We start from the raw sequence: 19,255 nt of genomic DNA on the forward strand, positions 1-19,255 counted from the left end.
CCTAGCCTATCCAGTCTCTCTTCATAGCTGAAATGCTCCAGCCCAGGCAACATCCTGGTGAATCTCCTCTGCACCCTCTCCAGTGCAATCACATCCTTCCTATAGTGTGGCGACCAGAACTATACACAGTACTCCAGCTGTGGCCTAACTAGCGTTTTATATATGCTTTATTAACTGCTTTCTCAACCTGCCCTGCCTCCTTCAACGAATTGTGCACTTATACCCCCAGGTCCCTCTGCTCCTGCACTCTCTTTAGAATTGTATCCTTTTTTTTAATATTGCCTCTCCTTGTTCTTTCTACTAAAATATATCACTTTACACTTCTCTGTATTAAATTTCATCTGTCATGTGTCTGCCCATTCCACCAGCCTGTCTATGTCCTCTTGAAGTCTATCACTATCCTCCTCACAGTTCACAATACTTGCAAGTCTTTCTTTCTTTGAACAACTACAACACTGCATTGTAGCAAAAGCTTTTAACATAGCACACATTCTCAAGTACCTGAAAGAGTTAAGAGCTTCCAGATAGAGTTTGCAGCTACAAGTTCCCGACTGCACACGAACATTCCCTGTCATTTCTTCAACCCCTGTCTACCGACCCAAACGACCATAAACACGGTCTGTAAGAGGCAAGGGCAACCCAGAAATAGGTGGAAGGATTTGATTGGCAGAAGCTGGGCACATTGAACTCCCAAAAGACACAAGCTTATTAATTCCTGAAGATGGGATGAGCAAGCAGGGAAGGCTCCCAGTGGTTCCAAGCCGAATGCTGTTAATCCAGTGACATCAAGCGGTTAATTAAAAAAGCAATGGCTCCCAGGAGCAGGGTGGAGGGCACATGTCAGTGCTTTTCTCTCCCTCCAACCCCTCTCATCGACTGACAGTTTCTAACTCAACCAACCTCTCTCACTTACTCTTTCCAGCTGAAAGATACCGTAATCTAAAACGACACTCCAATGGAGATGCCCTGAGGGATTGTTCGATGTGCTGTGCCTTTTGAGTGAGAGCTTAAATCTGAGGTTTGCTTCCTCTGTTGGATGTTAAAGACGCCAGGAGACTATTTTAATGTGAGCAGAAAAGTCCCTGGAATGCTGGCCAACTCTCACTCATTACCACACGACTAATAATAAAATGAACTGGTCACTGATCACACTTCTGTCTTTGGAATCTTGATGTGAGCAAAAATGACTCCTACGTTTGTTGCTATAACAACAGTTACTGCCCTCCAAATTAATACTCAGTCATTGTGTGTCAAGTGCAAACTGCCTGCCTGGTGTTCCTGAACTCATCACGGTGGCCAGTTTGAGTTGGGATTGCAAGTGTGGCGGGCAATGTGATGGTGAGGCAAGAGGATTTAAGCCCAGTCCTGCCCTCACCTGCCCTCCACACTTCCACCTTTCAAAAAAATGGGTAACATAGAAGTCAGGTGGGAGGTTTGCCTGCGCTTTTCTCTCTCCAACCCTATCTAGAGTGACCACCGAGGCTGAGATCGGCCAATTCACCTTCACTGTGTAGGCTCAACACATGAAGATTGGGCAGTCGGCTGTGGTACCAGGGAGCTGAAGAGCGTTAAGGACAGGAGGAAAGCAAATCGTGGGGGAGAAAACCTCCAGGTGGTGCCGAAGAGCCTGATTTTCTTGAGCTGGTATCGACCCTGAATGACAATTTCCCTTCAAATAATGGTTTACCTGTTTGATATCAGCTGTGGCTCAGTCGGTAGCAATCTCACCTCAGAGGCAGGTAGAGCACGAGTTCAAGTCCTATTCTAGAGTCCTCAGTGCAAAATCCAGATGACACTCCTAGTGCAGTACTGAGGGTGTGCTGCACTGTTGGAAGTGCTGTCTTTTGAATGAGATGTTAAATTGAGATCTCATCTGCCCTCCCAAGGGGGATGTGGAAGATTCCACAGTAGAGGGAACATCTCCCCAGTGCCCTGGTTAATATGTATTCCTTTGCCAACAGCACAAAAAGAGATGATGTGGTAATCATCACATTGCTGCTTGTGGGATCTTGCTGTATGGAATTTGGCTGCCATGTTTCCTACATTATAACAGTGATTGCACTTCATTGGCTGTAAAGCACTTTGGGACGTCCTGTGGTCTGTGAAAGGCGCTATATAAATGCAAGTCTTCCTTACTTACTATCTGGCCCAGCCTCACAGCAGCCAATCAGAGGACATCATTTGTGAATCTGTGGAGGATATTTAAGCTTGATATAAAAACTTAACCCCACTCTCTGCATGCAATCTGGGGACACTTTCCCCACGTGTTGTAACTGAATTGTGAAGCCTGCTCCTTAAAACATTGCAATCCTGTGGCTTTGCATAGATAATTGATCTGGGAGCGGTGATGACCCAATGATTTCTGAAGACAGCTTGAGATCTGCTTGAGATATTGTCAGTTCCTGATTAACAAACATACTTACCTCTGCTCCTCCAACCCCTTCAGGAATATAGACGCCTACTTAACCTCATTGTACCAATTACCCCAGCCCATATCTGTGATCCTCAGTCTCATTACACAAAGGGACATCAGATAACAGAAGAGATGCTAACAAATACCTCACATCCCAGCAGAGCAGCACTGATGCAGATCTGCCGGAAAGTCTGTGCTGATAAATTGCTGAGCCCTGGAGAAGGCTTGAAGTGTGGAGACAGAATCCAGTCAACCGAGTACTCAGCATCCGCTCTGAGTGATTTGAAACTCAAATTGCTATTTGATCCAGAAACCATCCCCAAAAGTTGCAACAACAATGGACGACAGTGTTCGTGCAGACTTTGCATTCTGAGTTCCATTTTTTGGTCTTTATATCCTCCCATGGCTGCCCCACCACCAACTCCACCCCCCACCCCACCACCCCCCCCACTCCCACCCCACCCCCCAACTCTAATTTCTCCTGCTGTTCTGTAGCTGCCAGCAGTAATTCAGTGGGTAACGCTCTGACCTCTGACCCAAAAGGTTGTGGGTTCAGTTTCCACTCCAGAGACTTGAGCACATGCTGATGCTCCAGTGCAGTACTAAGGGAAGTGCTGCACTGTTGGAGGTGCAGTCTCTCAGATGAAATGTTAAACTGAGGCCCTTGTAGGTGGATGTAAAAGATCACAGGCACTATTTTGAAAATGAGCAGGGGAGTTATCCCCAGCGTCCTGGTCAATATTTATCCCTCAACCAACATCATTAGAATGGATTGTCTGGTCATTATCACATTGCTGTTTGTGGGAGCTTGCTGTGCACAAACGGCTGCTGTGTCACCCACATTACAACAGTGACTAAACTTCCAAACTACTTCATTGGCTGTAAACCACTTTGAGACATCCAGTAGTCATGAAAGGTGATATATAAATGCAATTTTTTTTGCCAACTCTGGTTCCACAGCTTCCAGTAGCCCTGCAATACTTCACCCCAAAAAGGCCATTCCCAAAATGCAAGCCTAGATAATAGGGTTATTCAGCTGCATGCGGCATCACTTTTCTGGATAACAACATTGAATTAGATGGAACCTACGGCACAGAAACAGGCCATTCGGCCCAACTGGTCTGTGTTTGTGTTTATGCTCCACACAAGCCTCCTCCCAACTCCTACTTCGTTAATGTTCATGTATCCCCTTAAGTCAATTGATGCTGTTCATCTCAACTCATCCATGTGGTAGCCCCTCTCGTAACCTCAGGACAACACAAAAAACTTCACAGCCAATGAAATGCTTCTGAGGCGCGGCCACTGTTGTAATGTAGGAAATCACGACAGCCAATTTGCACACAGTAAGCTCCCACAAACAGCAATGTGATCCTGATCAGATCATGTGTTTTGCAGGTGTTGGTTGAGGGATAAATATTGGCCCCAGGATATCAAGGAGAACTCCTCTCCTCTTCTTCGAATAGTGTCAGGGGATGTTTTAGTGTTGGGAGGGGAGGTGAAACTGTAACACAACACGTGAATGAATATACAGTTAAAGGATCTGTTCATATTTACAGTACAAGATCAAACAGCTGCTGGGGAGACAAAAGGCAAATTACACTCCTAAGTTTCAGAAGGTCTCTGTATTACTGCCAGATGTGTAGAATGTGCCTTTTGGCTATTTGATTTAGCTGACCTGCCAATCAAGCTCATGTTCTGAAGGGTAGTTTACAGTGTAAATACAGCTGGAGTAGGGATTACTCACTCTTTCAGGATTGAACAACTTGGGAAGGTATAAAGTTTTCTCTTGTCTCTTTGCAACATTTCATAGAATTATGCAGCACAGAAGAGGCCATTCAGCCAATCATGCCTGTACTGGCTCTTTGAAAGAACCATCCAATTAGTTCCACTCCCCCTGGACTTCCCCTGTAGCCCTGGGAATCTTTCCTTTCTAAATATTTACCCAATCCCTTTTGAAAGTCACTATTAAATCTATGCCCACCACCCTTTTCCCTCATGTCGTCTCCTAGGGCAGCACAGGGCGGCACAGTGGCGCAGTGGTTAGCAAAGCAGCCTCACAGCTCCAGCGACCCAGGTTCAATTCTGGGTACTGCCTGTGTGGAGTTTGCAAGTCCTCCCTGTGTCTGCGTGGGTTTTCTCTGGGTGTTCCGGTTTCCTCCCACAAGCCAAAAGACTTGCAGGTTGGTAGGTAAATTGGCCATTATAAATTGCCCCTAGTATAGGTAGGTGGTAGGGAAATATAGGGACAGGTGGGGATGTTTGGTAGGAATATGGGATTAGTGTAGGATTAGTATAAATGGGTGGTTGATGTTCGGCACAGACTCGGTGGGCCGAAGGGCCTGTTTCAGTGCTGTATCTCTAAACTAAAAAAAACTAACCTGTCCGTTTGCCAATTACTTGAAATCTGTATCCTCCAGTTACTGACCCTCAAGCCAGCAGAAATAGTTTCTCCTTATTTACACTTCTGATACCACAAGAGCCCATTCACTCTGCACCTCACTAACAGGGGTGAGATTCACTGGCTCCTCTCCTGTTACAACCTGACTCTTCACAGTGAAAATTTGAAGTTGCCCTCCAGTAACTATATGTTTTTTCAGTGTGAAGCACATTGAAATGTTTTATTACATTAAAGGTGCAATACAAATATAATCTGCTGTTGTTGTTGTTTTATTCTGTCTACCTTCGAGTTGTCCCTGTTTATTCACTTATCACCTCTGAGGTTGTTACCACAGGAAAAGGGCTCATGGAGTTGGGGATAATATATAAGCTTGGTTTGCGGATTGGTTAATGGACAGAAAACAGAGGGTAGGAATAGACAGGTCATTTTCAGGTTGGCAGGTTTAGTTTTAGTATGTTTTAGTTTAGTTTAGAGATACAGCACTGAAACAGGCCCTTCGGCCCACCGAGTCTGTGCTGACCATCAACCACCCATTTATACTAATCCTACACTAATCCCATATTCCTACCACATCCCCAACTATCCCTATATTTCCCTACCACCTACCTATACTAGGGGCAATTTATAATGGCCAATTTACCTACCAACCTGCAAGTCTTTTGGCTTGTGGGAGGAAACCGGAGCACCCGGAGAAAACCCACGCAGACACAGGGAGAACTTGCAAACTCCACACAGGCAGTACCCAGAATTGAACCCGGGTCGCTGGAGCTGTGAGGCTGCGGTGCTAACCACTGCGCCACTGTGCCGCCCAGTTGTAACTAGTGGAGCTCTGCAAGGGGCCTCAGCTATTTACAATCTATATTGATAATCTGGATGAAGCAACTGAGTGTAATATATCCAAGCGTCCTGATGACACAAAGCTAGGTGGGAATGTAAGCTGTGAGGAGGACACAAAGAGGTTGCAAAGGGATATAGACAGGTTAAGTGAATGGGCAAGAAGGTGGCAGATGGAGTATAACGTGGGGAAGTGGGAAATTGTCCACTTTGGTAGATGAATAGATAAACAGAATTGTTTTTCCAAGGTGAGAGACCAGTACATGTAGGTATTCAGAGGGACTGGCACATCTTTGTACAAGAATCACAGAAAGTTAACATGCAGGTACAACAAGCAATTTGGAAAGCAAATGGTATGTTAGCCTTGATTGCAAGGGGGTTGGGCTATAAGAGTAAGGAATTCTTGCTATAATTGTTCAGGGCTTTGGTGAAACCACACCTGAGGTATTGTGTATAGTTTAGGTCTCCTTGTCCAATGAAGGATATACTTGCATTAGATGGGGTGCAACAAAGCTGGGATGAGGACTGTCCTATGAGGAGAGATTGAGTAGAATGGACCTATATTCTCTGGAGTTTAAAAGAACAAGAGGTGGTCCCAAATGTATAATATTCTTAAGGGGCTTGACAGGGTAGGTGCTGAGAATCTGTTTTCCCTGGCTGCAGAGTCGAGAACTAGGGGTCATAAACTCAGGATAAAGGGTCAACAACCATTTCGGACTGAGACAAGGAGAAATTTCTTCACACAGAGGGTTGTGAATCTTTGGAATTCTCTACCCCAGAAGCTGTGAATGCTCAATTGTTGAGTTTATTCAAGATTGAGACGGACATATTTTTGAACATTAAGAGAATCGAGGGAGATAGGGATAGTGTGGGAAGGTGGAGTTGAGATAGAAGACCAGCTATGATTTATTGAATGGTGGAGCAGGCTTGAGGGGATGAATGGCCTACTGCTGCTCCTACTTTTTTATGTTCTTACATCCTTACAACAGAGAGGGTGGGCAGTTGACCTGTGCTCGTAAACAAGGACCAGGCAAGCAAGTCAAACACGGACTTGGAGCGGAAGACACAGCTCTTCATCCCTGTGCAAGTGAAAGCAGGCTTTGAAACATAGAATAGGAGGAGGCCATTTAGCCCGTCAAGACTCTTCAGTAAGATCATGGCTGATCTGCATTTTAACTCCATTCACCTGCCTTGGCTCCAACCTTTGTGTAGCAAAAATCTATCCATCTCAAATGTAAAATTATTGATTGAGCTTATAGCTTCTGCTTTGTGTGGGAGAGAGTTCTACATTTCCAGCACCCTTCGCATGAAGAAGTGTTTCCTAACTTCTCTCTGGAATGACCTGGTTCTGATTTAAATCTTATGTCTCCATGTCCGAGACTCTCCCTCGAGAGGGAATGTTTCTCACTCACTACTGTATCAATTCCTTTGAAAATTCTAAAATCTTCTATCAAATCATCCCTTAACCTTCTACATTCCAGGGAATCCAAGCCTAGTTAATGTAATCTCTCCTCATACTCTAACCCTCTTAGCCTTGGTAACTTTCTGGTGAATTTCAGCTGGACTCCTTCCAAGGCCAATCCATCCTTTCTGAGGTGTAGTACAGGAACTGTAAACAGTCCTCCAGACTTAATCTAGCACAGACTGTGTGCTGTGACCCATCAGGAAAGCTTGGTTTAACTTTAGCAATGCAAAGTCCAGCTTCAGCAATGAACTTGTAATTCTGATACAGCTGATGTTTAACTTCGGTTCGGTTATTATCCATTACTGAGATGAGATGAAGTAGGGGTGGGAGGAGGCTCGTGTGAAGCGCAAACACCAGCATAGACTAGTTGGGCTGAATGGCCTGTTTCTGTGCTGTAATTTCTATGTAATGTGCAATTCTCCCAATGCAGAGTGAGATGCCAAGGATTGACACAATGCCCAGTGAGATAGTGCCCAGTGAGAGACAGCCCAGTGAGGGAGCGCCCAATGAGGGAGTGCCCAGTGAGACAGCGCCCAGTGAGACAGTGCCCCATGAGTGAGCGGCCAGTGAGAAAGCCCCCAGTGAGTGAACCCGCAGTGAGAGAGCAGTCAGTGAGAGAGCCCCCACTGAGAGAGCCCCCAGTGAGAGAGTGCCCAGTGAGAGCAGCCTGTGAGAGAGCCCCCAGTGAGAAAGCCCCCAGTGAGAGAGCAGTCAGTGAGAGAGCAGTCAGTGAGAGAGCCCCCACTGAGAGAGCAGCCTGTGAGAGAGCCCCCGGTGAGAGAGTGCCCAGAGAGAGCCCCCAGTGAGAGAGCCCCCAGTGAGAGAGTGCCCAGAGAGAGCCCCCAGTGAGAGAGCCCCCAGTGAGAGAGCCCCCAGTGAGAGCCCCCAGTGAGACAGCCCCCAGTGAGAGAGTGCCCAGAGAGAGCCCCCAGTGAGAGAGTGCCCAGAGAGAGCCCCAGTGAGACAGCCCCCAGTGAGAGAGCCCCCAGTGAGAGAGCCCCCAGTGAGACAGTGCCCAGAGAGAGCCCCCAGTGAGACAGCCCCTAGTGAGACAGCCCCCAGTGAGAGAATGCCCAGTGAGAGAGCCCCCAGTGAGAGAGTGCCCAGAGAGAGCCCCCAGTGAGACAGCCCCCAGTGAGAGAGCCCCCAGTGAGAGAGTGCCCAGTGAGAGAGTGCCCAGAGAGAGCCCCCAGTGAGAGAGCCCCCAGTGAGAGAGCCCCCAGTGAGAGAGCCCCCAGTGAGAGCCCCCAGTGAGAGAGTGCCCAGAGAGAGAGCAGCCAGTGAGGCAGCCCCCAGTGAGAGAGTGCCCAGTGAGAGAGCGCCCAGTGAGAGAGCAGCCAGTGAGACAGCCCCCAGTGAGAGAGTGCCCAGTGAGAGAGCAGCCAGTGAGAGAGTGCCCAGTGAGAGAGCAGCCAGTGAGAGATCCCCCAGTGAGAGAGTGCCCAGTGAGAGAGCAGCCAGTGAGAGAGTGCCCAGTGAGAGAGCCCCCAGTGAGAGAGTGCCCAGTGAGAGAGTGCCCAGTGAGAGAGTGCCCAGTGAGAGAGCCCCCAGTGAGAGAGCGCCCAGTGAGAGAGTGCCCAGTGAGAGAGTGCCCAGTGAGAGAGCAGCCAGTGAGAGATCCCCCAATGAGAGAGTGCCCAGTGAGAGAGCAGCCAGTGAGACAGCCCCCAGTGAGAGAGTGCCCAGTGAGAGAGCAGCCAGTGAGAGAGTGCCCAGTGAGAGAGCCCCCAGTGAGAGAGTGCCCAGTGAGAGATCCCCCAGTGAGAGAGTGCCCAGTGAGAGAGCAGCCAGTGAGAGAGTGCCCAGTGAGAGAGTGCCCAGTGAGAGAGCAGCCAGTGAGACAGCCACCAGTGAGAGAGCAGCCAGTGAGAGAGTGTCCAGTGAGAGAGCCCCCAGTGAGAGAGTGCCCAGTGAGAGAGTGCCCAGTGAGAGATCCCCCAGTGAGAGAGCAACCAGTGAGATAGTACCCAGTGAGACAGCCCCCAGTGAGAGAGCGCCCAGTGAGAGAGCGCCCAGTGAGAGAGCCCCCAGTGAGACAGCCCCCAGTGAGACAGCCCCCAGTGAGAGAGCGCCCAGTGAGAGAGCGCCCAGTGAGAGAGCCCCCAGTGAGAGAGTGTCCAGTGAGAGAGCGCCCAGTGAGAGAGCGCCCAGTGAGAGAGCGCCCAGTGAGAGAGCCCTCAGTGAGAGAGTGCCCAGTGAGAGAGCTCCCAGTGAGACAACCCCCAGTGAGAGAGTGTCCAGTGAGAGAGCCCTCAGTGAGCGAGTGCCCAGTGAGAGAGCCCCCAGTAAGAGAGCCCTCAGTGAGAGAGTGCCCAGTGAGAGAGTGCCCAGTGAGAGAGCACCCAGTGAGAGTGCCCCCAGTGAGACAACCCCCAGTGAGAGAGCCCCCAGTGAGAGAGTGCCCAGTGAGAGAGCGCCCAGTGAGAGAGCCCTCAGTGAGAGAGTGCCCAGTGAGAGAGCCCCCAGTGAGACAACCCCCAGTGAGAGAGTGTCCAGTGAGAGAGCCCTCAGTGAGCGAGTGCCCAGTGAGAGAGCCCCCAGTAAGAGAGCCCTCAGTGAGAGAGTGCCCAGTGAGAGAGTGCCCAGTGAGAGAGCACCCAGTGAGACAACCCCCAGTGAGAGAGCCCCCAGTGAGAGAGTGCCCAGTGAGAGAGTGCCCAGTGAGAGAGTCCCCAGTGAGACAGCCCCCAGTGAGACAACCCCCAGTGAGACAGCCCCCAGTGAGACAGCCCCCAGTGAGAGAGCCCCCAATGAGAGAGTGTCCAGTGAGAGAGCCCTCAGTGAGAGAGTGCCCAGTGAGATAGCCCCCAGTGAGAGAGCCCCCAGTGAGAGAGTGCCAGCACAGTCACATGTTGAGACTTGAAGACAGAAAACTGCAATCATAGACTGACGCCCCTCCTCCATCAGAAATGGGAGTTTCCTGGGAGCTGTGTACCACACTCTCCGAAACCTATCTCACTGTTCCTGCAAATTATATGAGGAGCGAGGAGTGGGAGCAGGAACCCGACAGCTCAAGTCACTGGCTGCTTGTATCATGGAAACAGCAGTAAGGCTTCCTCTCTAATGGCTGGGTTAAGATGGTCCTGTGACTGTCATCTCTGTGCCTGTCACACTGACTGTGCGATTTAAAAGCTGCTCAGCTAATTTAGGAGCTGGAACACACCACCTGTTTCAGATCAAGCACATCACTGGGACCTTGTTGGTGAAAAGCAATTTCTGGTAAATTTATAAAGAATTAATTTGCATTTCTGTCGCGCCTTTTGTGACCTCAGGCGTCCCAAAGCGCTTTATAGCCAATGAACATGGTTGCTGTTGTAATGTGTGAAATGTGGCTGCCAATTTGCACACAGCAAGCTCCCACGAGCAACAATGTGGTAATGACCATATAATCTGTTTTTAATGATTTAATGGTTGAGGAATAAATATTCGTCCAGGACATCAGGACATCACTAGAACTTCCCTGCGTTTTCTTTCAAAATAGTGCCATGGGATCTTTTATGTCCACCTGAGAGGGCAGTCAGTGCCTCGGTGTAATGTCTCATTGGAAAGACGTCACCTCCAACAGTGTGGCACTCACTCAGTACCGCACTCGGAGCCTCAGCCTAGATTATGTGCTCAAGTCTCTGGAGTGGGACTTAAACCCACAACCTCCTCACTCAGAGGCAAGAGGGCCATCAACTGAGCCATGGCAGACAATTAAAATGCTTAAAACACTTTAGAGCTGAATTAGAGAGATACATGGACCCACTGTATTGTTTTCTAAGTAGTTTTTCTCTATGTTGTCACCAAGTGTGACAGTATCTCGCTCCCCGTGGTGTAATATTGAGTTCCCATGAGGAACGGTACCGGTTTCAGTTGAACATTCTTAACTCACTGCAAACTTTAACATGAAAGGAAGATTATCTCTGGCCATAGAAAAGTCATATTTCACCTCCCTAGACATTCCAATGACTTCCTGAGCTCCACTTTACACAACATATAAATATCAGCGATTGCATATCGTGGGCAAGAAGCATCATAACAAGGCACCCACTATAAACAGTGAGGACTCTATCTTATCCCAAATTCTCGAACTCTCTTCCTAAACCCCTCCCCATTGCTCTATCTGCCCCATCACCTTCAAACGCATCAACAGAGTTCAACACCGGGCAAAGCCTCGTGCTCAGCAGAATCTGCCTTTTAACTTACCCTGCTTTTCTTCCTCGGGCTTAGGTACAGTGCCCAGTCAACCTGAGTGCCACCCTTAGCAAATCCGGCAATTTGGCGTCGGACTTAACTTCTCACAGCACAAGGCGTGCACTTTGCGAGGTCCTGTGCTGATACCCCCGACAGCAGCTTAAAATTCTCCTACTCTAGAGTTTAGTGTGGTCCTTTGTGGGGAATTCGAGGTAAGTATATTCAAGAAACCGCTTGTTTTTCAAATGCTGAAGCAATGTTCTGGAGGAATGTTAGATGAAGCAGTCCTCCTGACCTCATTAATGATATTGTAAACCAATCACCTCTGTTGCACTGAATGAGAGAATAAACTTGATTCATTCACACAAAGAAATAATTACCATATAAATTACCTAGAACAACAAGTCATTTAAATTTGATATATTAAATACAATGCAGTAAACAGGGAACTAATACATCTGTGCAAAGCTGATATCACCAGTAAGATTTAGATCAGAATACAAGGCAACTCTTTCCCATCAAATATTTTTTGAGGTGAGTTTTATTCTGCATGTTGATGGATTGTGGAGATAGCCTGAACAGGTTACACTAGGACTCTTAAAGAAACAAGACAGAAAGTCAGCATTAGACATGGACAACAACAACATGTCTATTTGTCACCTCTAATGTAGAAACAAGCTCAAGGTATTTTAAGGGACAGGGCACCAAGGTATAGAGAGAGCAATTAGGAGGGAAACCATACGTTTGGTCAAAAAGAAAAGGTCTGATAAGGTTTTCAAACTGCCATTTATATAGCACCTTTCACAACTTCAGGGTGTTCCAAAGTGTTTTACAGCCAATGAAGTACTTTTGAAGTGTAGTCACTGTTGTAATGTCGGAAACACACAGCAGGCAATTTGCACACAAACTGGAGGTCGAGTTGAACTCACAACCTTCGGACTCAAAGGTGGTGCTTCAAGAAGGTGGCTCATAATTACCTCAGGAACCTCTAGGGATGCATATTAAATAAAAGCAAAATACTGCAGATACTGGAAATCTGAAACAAAAACTGAAAATGCTAGAAATGCTCAGCCGTACAATGGCACAAGGACTAGGGGACACAGATTTAAGGTTTTGAGCAAGAGATGTAGGGGGGGGATGTGAGGACAAGCATTTTACACAGTGAACTGGAACTCGCTGCCTAGGAGGGCGGTGGAAGCAGGAACAATCAATGATTTCAAAAGGAAATTGGATGGGCACTCAAAGGAAATAAACTTGCAGGGCTCTGGGGATTTAGAGGGGGAATGCGACTGACCGAATTGCTCTAGGGAGAGCCAGCATAGACTCGATGGGCCGAATAACCTCTTACTGTGTCATAAATGACTCCATAGGTCAGGCAGCAACTGTGGAGAGAGAAACGGAGATAACGTTTCAGGTCGATGATCTTTCTGACAGTTCTGATGAAGGGTCACAGACCTGAAGTGTTAACTCTGTTTCTCTCTCCACAGTTGCTGCCCAACCTGCTGGGTATTTCCAGCATTTTGTGTTTTTATTTATGGGTAATAAATGCTGGCCTTGCCAGTGACACCCGCATCTCTTGAATGAATAAATAAAAAGATCATCACTCAATAGTATTAAGAAGCTGGGAGGCTTTTTGGGACATTCTGAAGCTGTGACAAGCGCTATATAAATGCAAGTTCTTTCTTTCTTCACAATTAATCTATTGAACTGCTACTTTTATTTGTTAATGTATTGAAATGCTACTTCTACTTGTTAATTTTCCCCTTACCTTGGGACAGGCGTTTAGGTTGATTCACCTGAATTCCATCGACCGCACACAAGTTCCCATATGGATAGAGTGTTATAATCCCATTTCGGTTCTCAATGCAGCAATGCTGAGCAGCAATACCAGGTCCCTGGATGCTAATGTCTTGTGTAGGACAATCAGAACTGCCAAAGGTGGTCCTCCCTGTGAGCATGGCAAGAATCAGAGGGGCATCAGGAGATTCATTCATCAATAATGATTAGCACAAGATTAAAAGCATGAGAAAGCAACACTGAGCAGGGCAACCCAGGATAGTCTTGGGATGAATCTGTCTCTCTGGCCCTTCCCTCCCACATTCCTCCTGCTCTACTGAAGGCACGACATTTGCTCAGGTACCATTCCACATGCACCAGATGTCTTTGAGTACCTTGAGCCCCTTTAGCCAACTGGCCAGCCAACTTGAATGGGCTGCTTGACCATGGGAGGCAGTCATATTGGAACCTCACCCTGTCCTTACTGAGTCACGGGTGGAATCCTGTAAACTTAGTGAACCAGTTGGGTTTCTAACTACCAGATTGTTGGAAAAACCCATTTGATTCACTAATGTCCTTCAGGGAAAGAAATCTGCTGTCCTTACCCGGTCTGGCCTACATGTGACTCCAGACCCACAGCAATGTCGTTGACTCTTAACTGCCCACTGAAATGGCCTAGCAAGCCACTCGGTTGTATTCAAAAAGGTGGCTCACCACCACCTTCTCAAGGGCAATTAGGGACGGGCAATAAACGCTGGCCCTGTCAGCAATACCCACATCCTATGAATGAATAAATAAATAAATGAACTTTCCCACTACCTGCCCCTGGGCACTGAGTCCAATTATAGCAGGGGTTCTCAAGTGGCTGTCCATATTGCTATAGGACTATGTGAGAAGGTTTGAAGGGGTCCACCAAAAATAACTGTTGGAGAGTTACTATGGGGGGGTTGAATAGAGAGTGTAGACAGAGGTCCCGCTGATGGTGGACACTGTACACTCACTCACTCACTCACAAGTTTCACATTAAGTAAATGAAACAAAAATAGTAATAAATATATATGTTTAATTGTATAAATAATCTTTACACAGAAAAACTACTTGTGTTACAGAAGATCGGTGAAATTTTGATAACACGGGGCCTCAGCACAAAAATGTTGAGAACTCCTGAATTACACCATCCTCACTATCACCATCTCCGAGACAATTTGCTAACATCAGAGCCACAGGTCGAACCTTGGTTCCGTGGACATGGTGCGTGCAACCACATGTCCTGACATTATTTCAAAATGTAACATCAGTGCATTGGGCTGGGGACACGTAACTTGAAAGTGACTTTGTGAAACCCACAGGCTCCAAGCCTTCATGCTCGGCTGCGTCTTTGTTGAGATCAGTCTGAGGTACGGTCAAGTCACATACTCATTTGACCTCTTCCCAAACACACTTGACAGACTTGACTTTAAAAATAGACTGTAGTTTCAAAAGAAACTAGCTGGAAAGGGATATAATTAGTTACAAGCCATATTTAGGCTTTAGGAAATTAATGTTTAGTTTCTGGTCAACATCGAGCAATGAAGGAGGGAAGGTTAACAAAATGTTTTATATATTTAGATAAATAAACCTTTTGTACCTCTCAATTAGATCTTAACCAGTAAGTCACTCAGAGTGCAGCGTAAATTTATCAGAATGATATCTGGACTCCAAGGGTTAAACTACAAGGAGAGATTACACAAACCAGGGTTTGTATTCCCTGCAATTTAGAAGGTTACAGGGTGATTTGATTAAAATTTTCAAGATAATTAAGTATTCAAGATATTCAAGATACGGTAGATAGAGAGAAACTATTTTCGCTGGTTGGAGAGTCTAGGACTAGGGGGCAGAGTCTAAAGATTAGAAAAGCCAGATCTTTCAGGAATGAAATTAGGAAACCGTTCTACAGACAAAGGGTAGTAGAAGTTTGGAGCTGTCTTCCACAAACAGCAATTGAGGTTGGGTCAATTGTTAATTTAAAATCTGAGCTTGATACATTTTTGTTAACCAAAGGTATTAAGGGATAAGGGGCAAAGGTGGGTATATGGATCACAGATCAGTCATGATCTCATGAATGGTGGAACAGGCTCAAGGGGCTGAATGGCCTTCTCCTGTCCCCATGTTCCAGTCTGTAACTCACTCCTGTGTCTCTGCTATTCACTGAATTCATGCTGAACACAGACTAGATTTTGCAACCAGGGCCTTTCGGGTTGTGTTTGCCTCAGCAGTGTGTTGGTTGTGCGATTAACAGCCAAAGCAACACAGGTGTTTCGCCAGCTGTTTTCGCTGTATCTCTTAAGGTACCACACAGCCCCAAGCTATCAGAGGGAGCTGAGACAGGGAAAATAATTCAATGCTGAGGTCTCATGAAACAGGTGAGGCTGACTGGGAATTTGAGCCTGCACTCCACACAATCTTCTGCCAAGCGAGTGCCCGGAGGCAATTCGGCTATGAGTGGCATCAGTATGCACTGAATCTCATTCAACTATGCCTACGGTAGCTGCTGACCAGCAATCTAGAGAGAGAATTCTGGACAAATGTTCTCTCCCAAACCCTTGGGCAATGAAGCTAATGGATCAGATTATTTCATTGAGCATAGGCCGACCATCAAACCTGCCCATGTGAGTCACAAAGGCAAAGCTCAGGAATACCCTCCTTAAACCTCTCCGCCTCTCTACCTCTCTCACCTTCTTTAAGATGCTCCTTAAACCGAGCCCTTTGACCAAGCTTTGGTCACCTGTCCCAACATCTTACGTGGCTCAGAGTCGATAACGCTCCTCTGAAGCGCCTTGGGACGTTCTATTACATTAAAAGTGCTATTTAAATGCAAGTTGTTGTTGTTTTTGTTCTCAAATTCTAGTCTCGGTCGCTCTGACATTGTGCAGTCACTGGCAGAGGTCAAAGTGCATAACCCTACCTTGACAAGGAAAAGGCGCAAACATACTCAACATTATCTTCAAAGGTTTGGTATTTCCTACATTGGTAATCAAACTAAATGAGCTGCAAAGACTTGGCATGAGCTATTTTAGGAGCCTATTCCATTCAGCCCCGGAGCTTGTTTTCAGCTGGAAGATTTCCCTCCCCCACTTTGCTCTCTGTAGCTGGCAACTCTGTACATGAAGTCCACGTGCCACAGTAACTGCTGGTTTGTGATGGAAGGGAGCAGCTTCACACCCTCCCCTTCCCCGGCTGCAGTGCTGTGCGTTAGAAGCTGGATCATAATTGCCTTCATCAAAATCAAGAGTGAAATTAAAGCCAGTCATCAGTACATTTCCTCTTCCGTATCTGATTGAGCCTGAAGTTGGAACTCATTCCAAGAACGAGGGAATTTAGAGAATTTAGCCAGAGAAAATTTAAGCAGGTTTGCTGATCCACAAATTGAAGCAACACATTTCCGCACGCACACCACCCCCACAACACACATACACACACACTGACACAGAGACACACACACACAGACATAGACACACACACTGACACACACAGACATACACATAGACATACACACACACTGACACAGACACACACACACAGACATAGACACACACACTGACACAGAGACAGACAGACACACACAGACATAGACATACACACACACTGATACAGAGACACACACACACAGACATAGACACACACACTGACACACACAGACATACACATAGACATACACACACACTGACACAGACACACACACACAGACATAGACACACACACTGACACAGAGACAGACAGACACACAGACATAGACATACACACACACTGACACAGAGACACACACACACAGACATAGACATACACACACACTGACACAGAGACACACACACACAGACATAGACACACACACTGACACACACAGACATACACATAGACATACACACACACTGACACAGACACACACACACAGACATAGACACACACACTGACACAGAGACAGACAGACACACAGACATAGACATACACACACACTGACACAGAGACACACACACACAGACATAGACATACACACACACTGACACAGAGACACACACACACAGACATAGACACACACACTGACACAGAGACAGACAGACACACACAGACATAGACACACACACTGACACACACAGACATACACACAGACATACACACACACTGACACAGAGACACACACACACAGACATAGACACACACACTGACACACACAGACATACACATAGACATACACACACACTGACACAGACACACACACTGACACACACAGACATACACACAGACATACACACGCACTGACACAGAGACACACACACACAGACATAGACATACACACACACTGACACAGAGACAGACAGACAGACACACAGACATAGACATACACACACACTGACACAGAGACAGACAGACAGACACACAGACATAGACATACACACACACTGACACAGAGACAGACAGACAGACACACACAGACATAGACATACACATACACTGACACAGAGACAGACAGACAGACACAAACATACATAGACATACACATACACTGACACAGAGACAGACAGACAGACACACACAGACATAGACATACACACACACTGACACAGAAACAGACACACAGAGACAGACACACACAAACATACACACACAGAAAGGAGTTCCCAAAGCACTTTTCAGCCAATGAATTTTGAGATGTAATCACTGTGGTAATGCAGAATACAATTTACGTACAGCAAGCTCTCACAAACAGCAATGAGATAAGCAGCCAGATAATCTGTTTTAGTGATGTTGGTTGAGGGATAAATATTGGCCAGGAGACCAGGGAGAGCTCGGCTCCTCTTCAAAATAGTGGGATCTTTTACATCCACCTGAGAGGGCAGACAAGGCCTCGGTTTAATGTCTCATCTGAAAAGTCACTACAATCACGGACCAAACAGGGTGACTGACGAGGAACATCGTGGTGCAAACAAGGAGATAAAGTTGATGAGCCAGCACAAACTTCCAAGTGAGCGTGGCACAATGTTTAGCAGCCCACAGTGCAAGTAAAACAGACAATTTCACAGGAATGACAGGCCTTTCGGGAATTAGCTGCTAATTGGACCAAAAGTGGGGCAGCAAAAGTCAAGCCACACTCTAGTCCCTGAGGATGTGCCATTGGAACATTCTGGAAAGGTACTCACCTCGAATCTTCACCTATAAGGGAGAGAAATGAATAAGGCAGCAACTTAGTTACGGACAGCTCTGAGAACCGTCTTTGTTCACTTGTCAAAAGTGCCTCTCAATGTGAAACAATAGTAACCTCTCCACGGAGCAAACTCAATGTCTTGTTTGATCTGGTGCCCAGAGATTGAGCCTGATAGCCGAACGCAGACTACATGTTATCTGTCTCAACACAGCCTTTCCAGTGAAATTGAATCTGATCTTTAATCCCCAGTTCCAGCACAGATCCATTCCCTTGAGAGTAAGGGAGGGGGCCTTCAAGACAAGACCATTTGGACATTAAGATGCCTAGTAAGATGCCTGTAATTCTTCTCCAAACGCAATAAAAAAACTAAAATAAGCATGCGATATGCTGACATTATTACATTAACATCACTGAGCTATTTTTCTGCAAAGATCACGGGCAAATCTCTGCACTACAAATTATAGATGTGCAATTTCCAGTTTATTCAGAATACTACTGGAGGGAATATATTTTGAGTGTTTTTTTCTACTTGTTTTACTTTGACATTAAAGATATAGAGGGATTTCCTCCCCCTTCTTTTCACAATATATCTGAAAACTCAAACAGTTCACAGGAGTCTCTTGGAGAGAAGTGGAGAATCCGAAGAGAATTCTCATGCAGTAACAAAGCCAACAGCTTCAGACAGAATCATAGACAGCAAAGTCTGAGGGGTTTATCCCAGCTGTAGTCTGCTCAGTTACCTATCATATAGAGATGTTCCAGCACAGGAAGAGTCTATTGGGCTCATTGCAATGCAATCCCTTTCATCATCCTTTAGTACTTTTTCTCCCTCAAGGGTTTATCAGATAGAATTGCTGAATTTTAGCCAACGTACATTGTGCATTCTTGCCCGAGGACATGTCAGTCCTGCGATAGTTTTTCTCAATATCGGGCCTTGGCGTAGAAGCTGAGCTGACAAAGGAAGGAAACTACCCAAGAGCAAATTGATGACTTTCAGTCTTCCACATTCACCCA

The 19,255-nt window shown here is 46.5% G+C and overlaps 1 protein-coding gene across 14 annotated transcripts in view; it reads right to left on the reverse strand.

Annotated features, from left to right (window-relative positions):
* Positions 1 to 19,255, reverse strand: part of phldb1b (pleckstrin homology-like domain, family B, member 1b) — a 355,881-nt gene that overhangs the window by 228,668 nt on the left and 107,958 nt on the right. For 13 of the 14 annotated variants that reach the window (XM_068054115.1, XM_068054111.1, XM_068054109.1 and 10 more), the window contains exon 4: positions 13,055 to 13,234. In XM_068054115.1, coding sequence (XP_067910216.1) covers positions 13,055 to 13,234 — 180 coding nt within the window. Of the gene's footprint in view, positions 1 to 11,298; positions 11,385 to 13,054; positions 13,235 to 19,255 lie in introns of those variants that run through there. The other variant, XM_068054125.1, reaches the window with a different exon arrangement.

This window comes from Heterodontus francisci, chromosome 22 (genome assembly GCF_036365525.1).
Source record: "Heterodontus francisci isolate sHetFra1 chromosome 22, sHetFra1.hap1, whole genome shotgun sequence".
Taxonomy (NCBI): Eukaryota; Metazoa; Chordata; class Chondrichthyes; order Heterodontiformes; family Heterodontidae; genus Heterodontus; species Heterodontus francisci.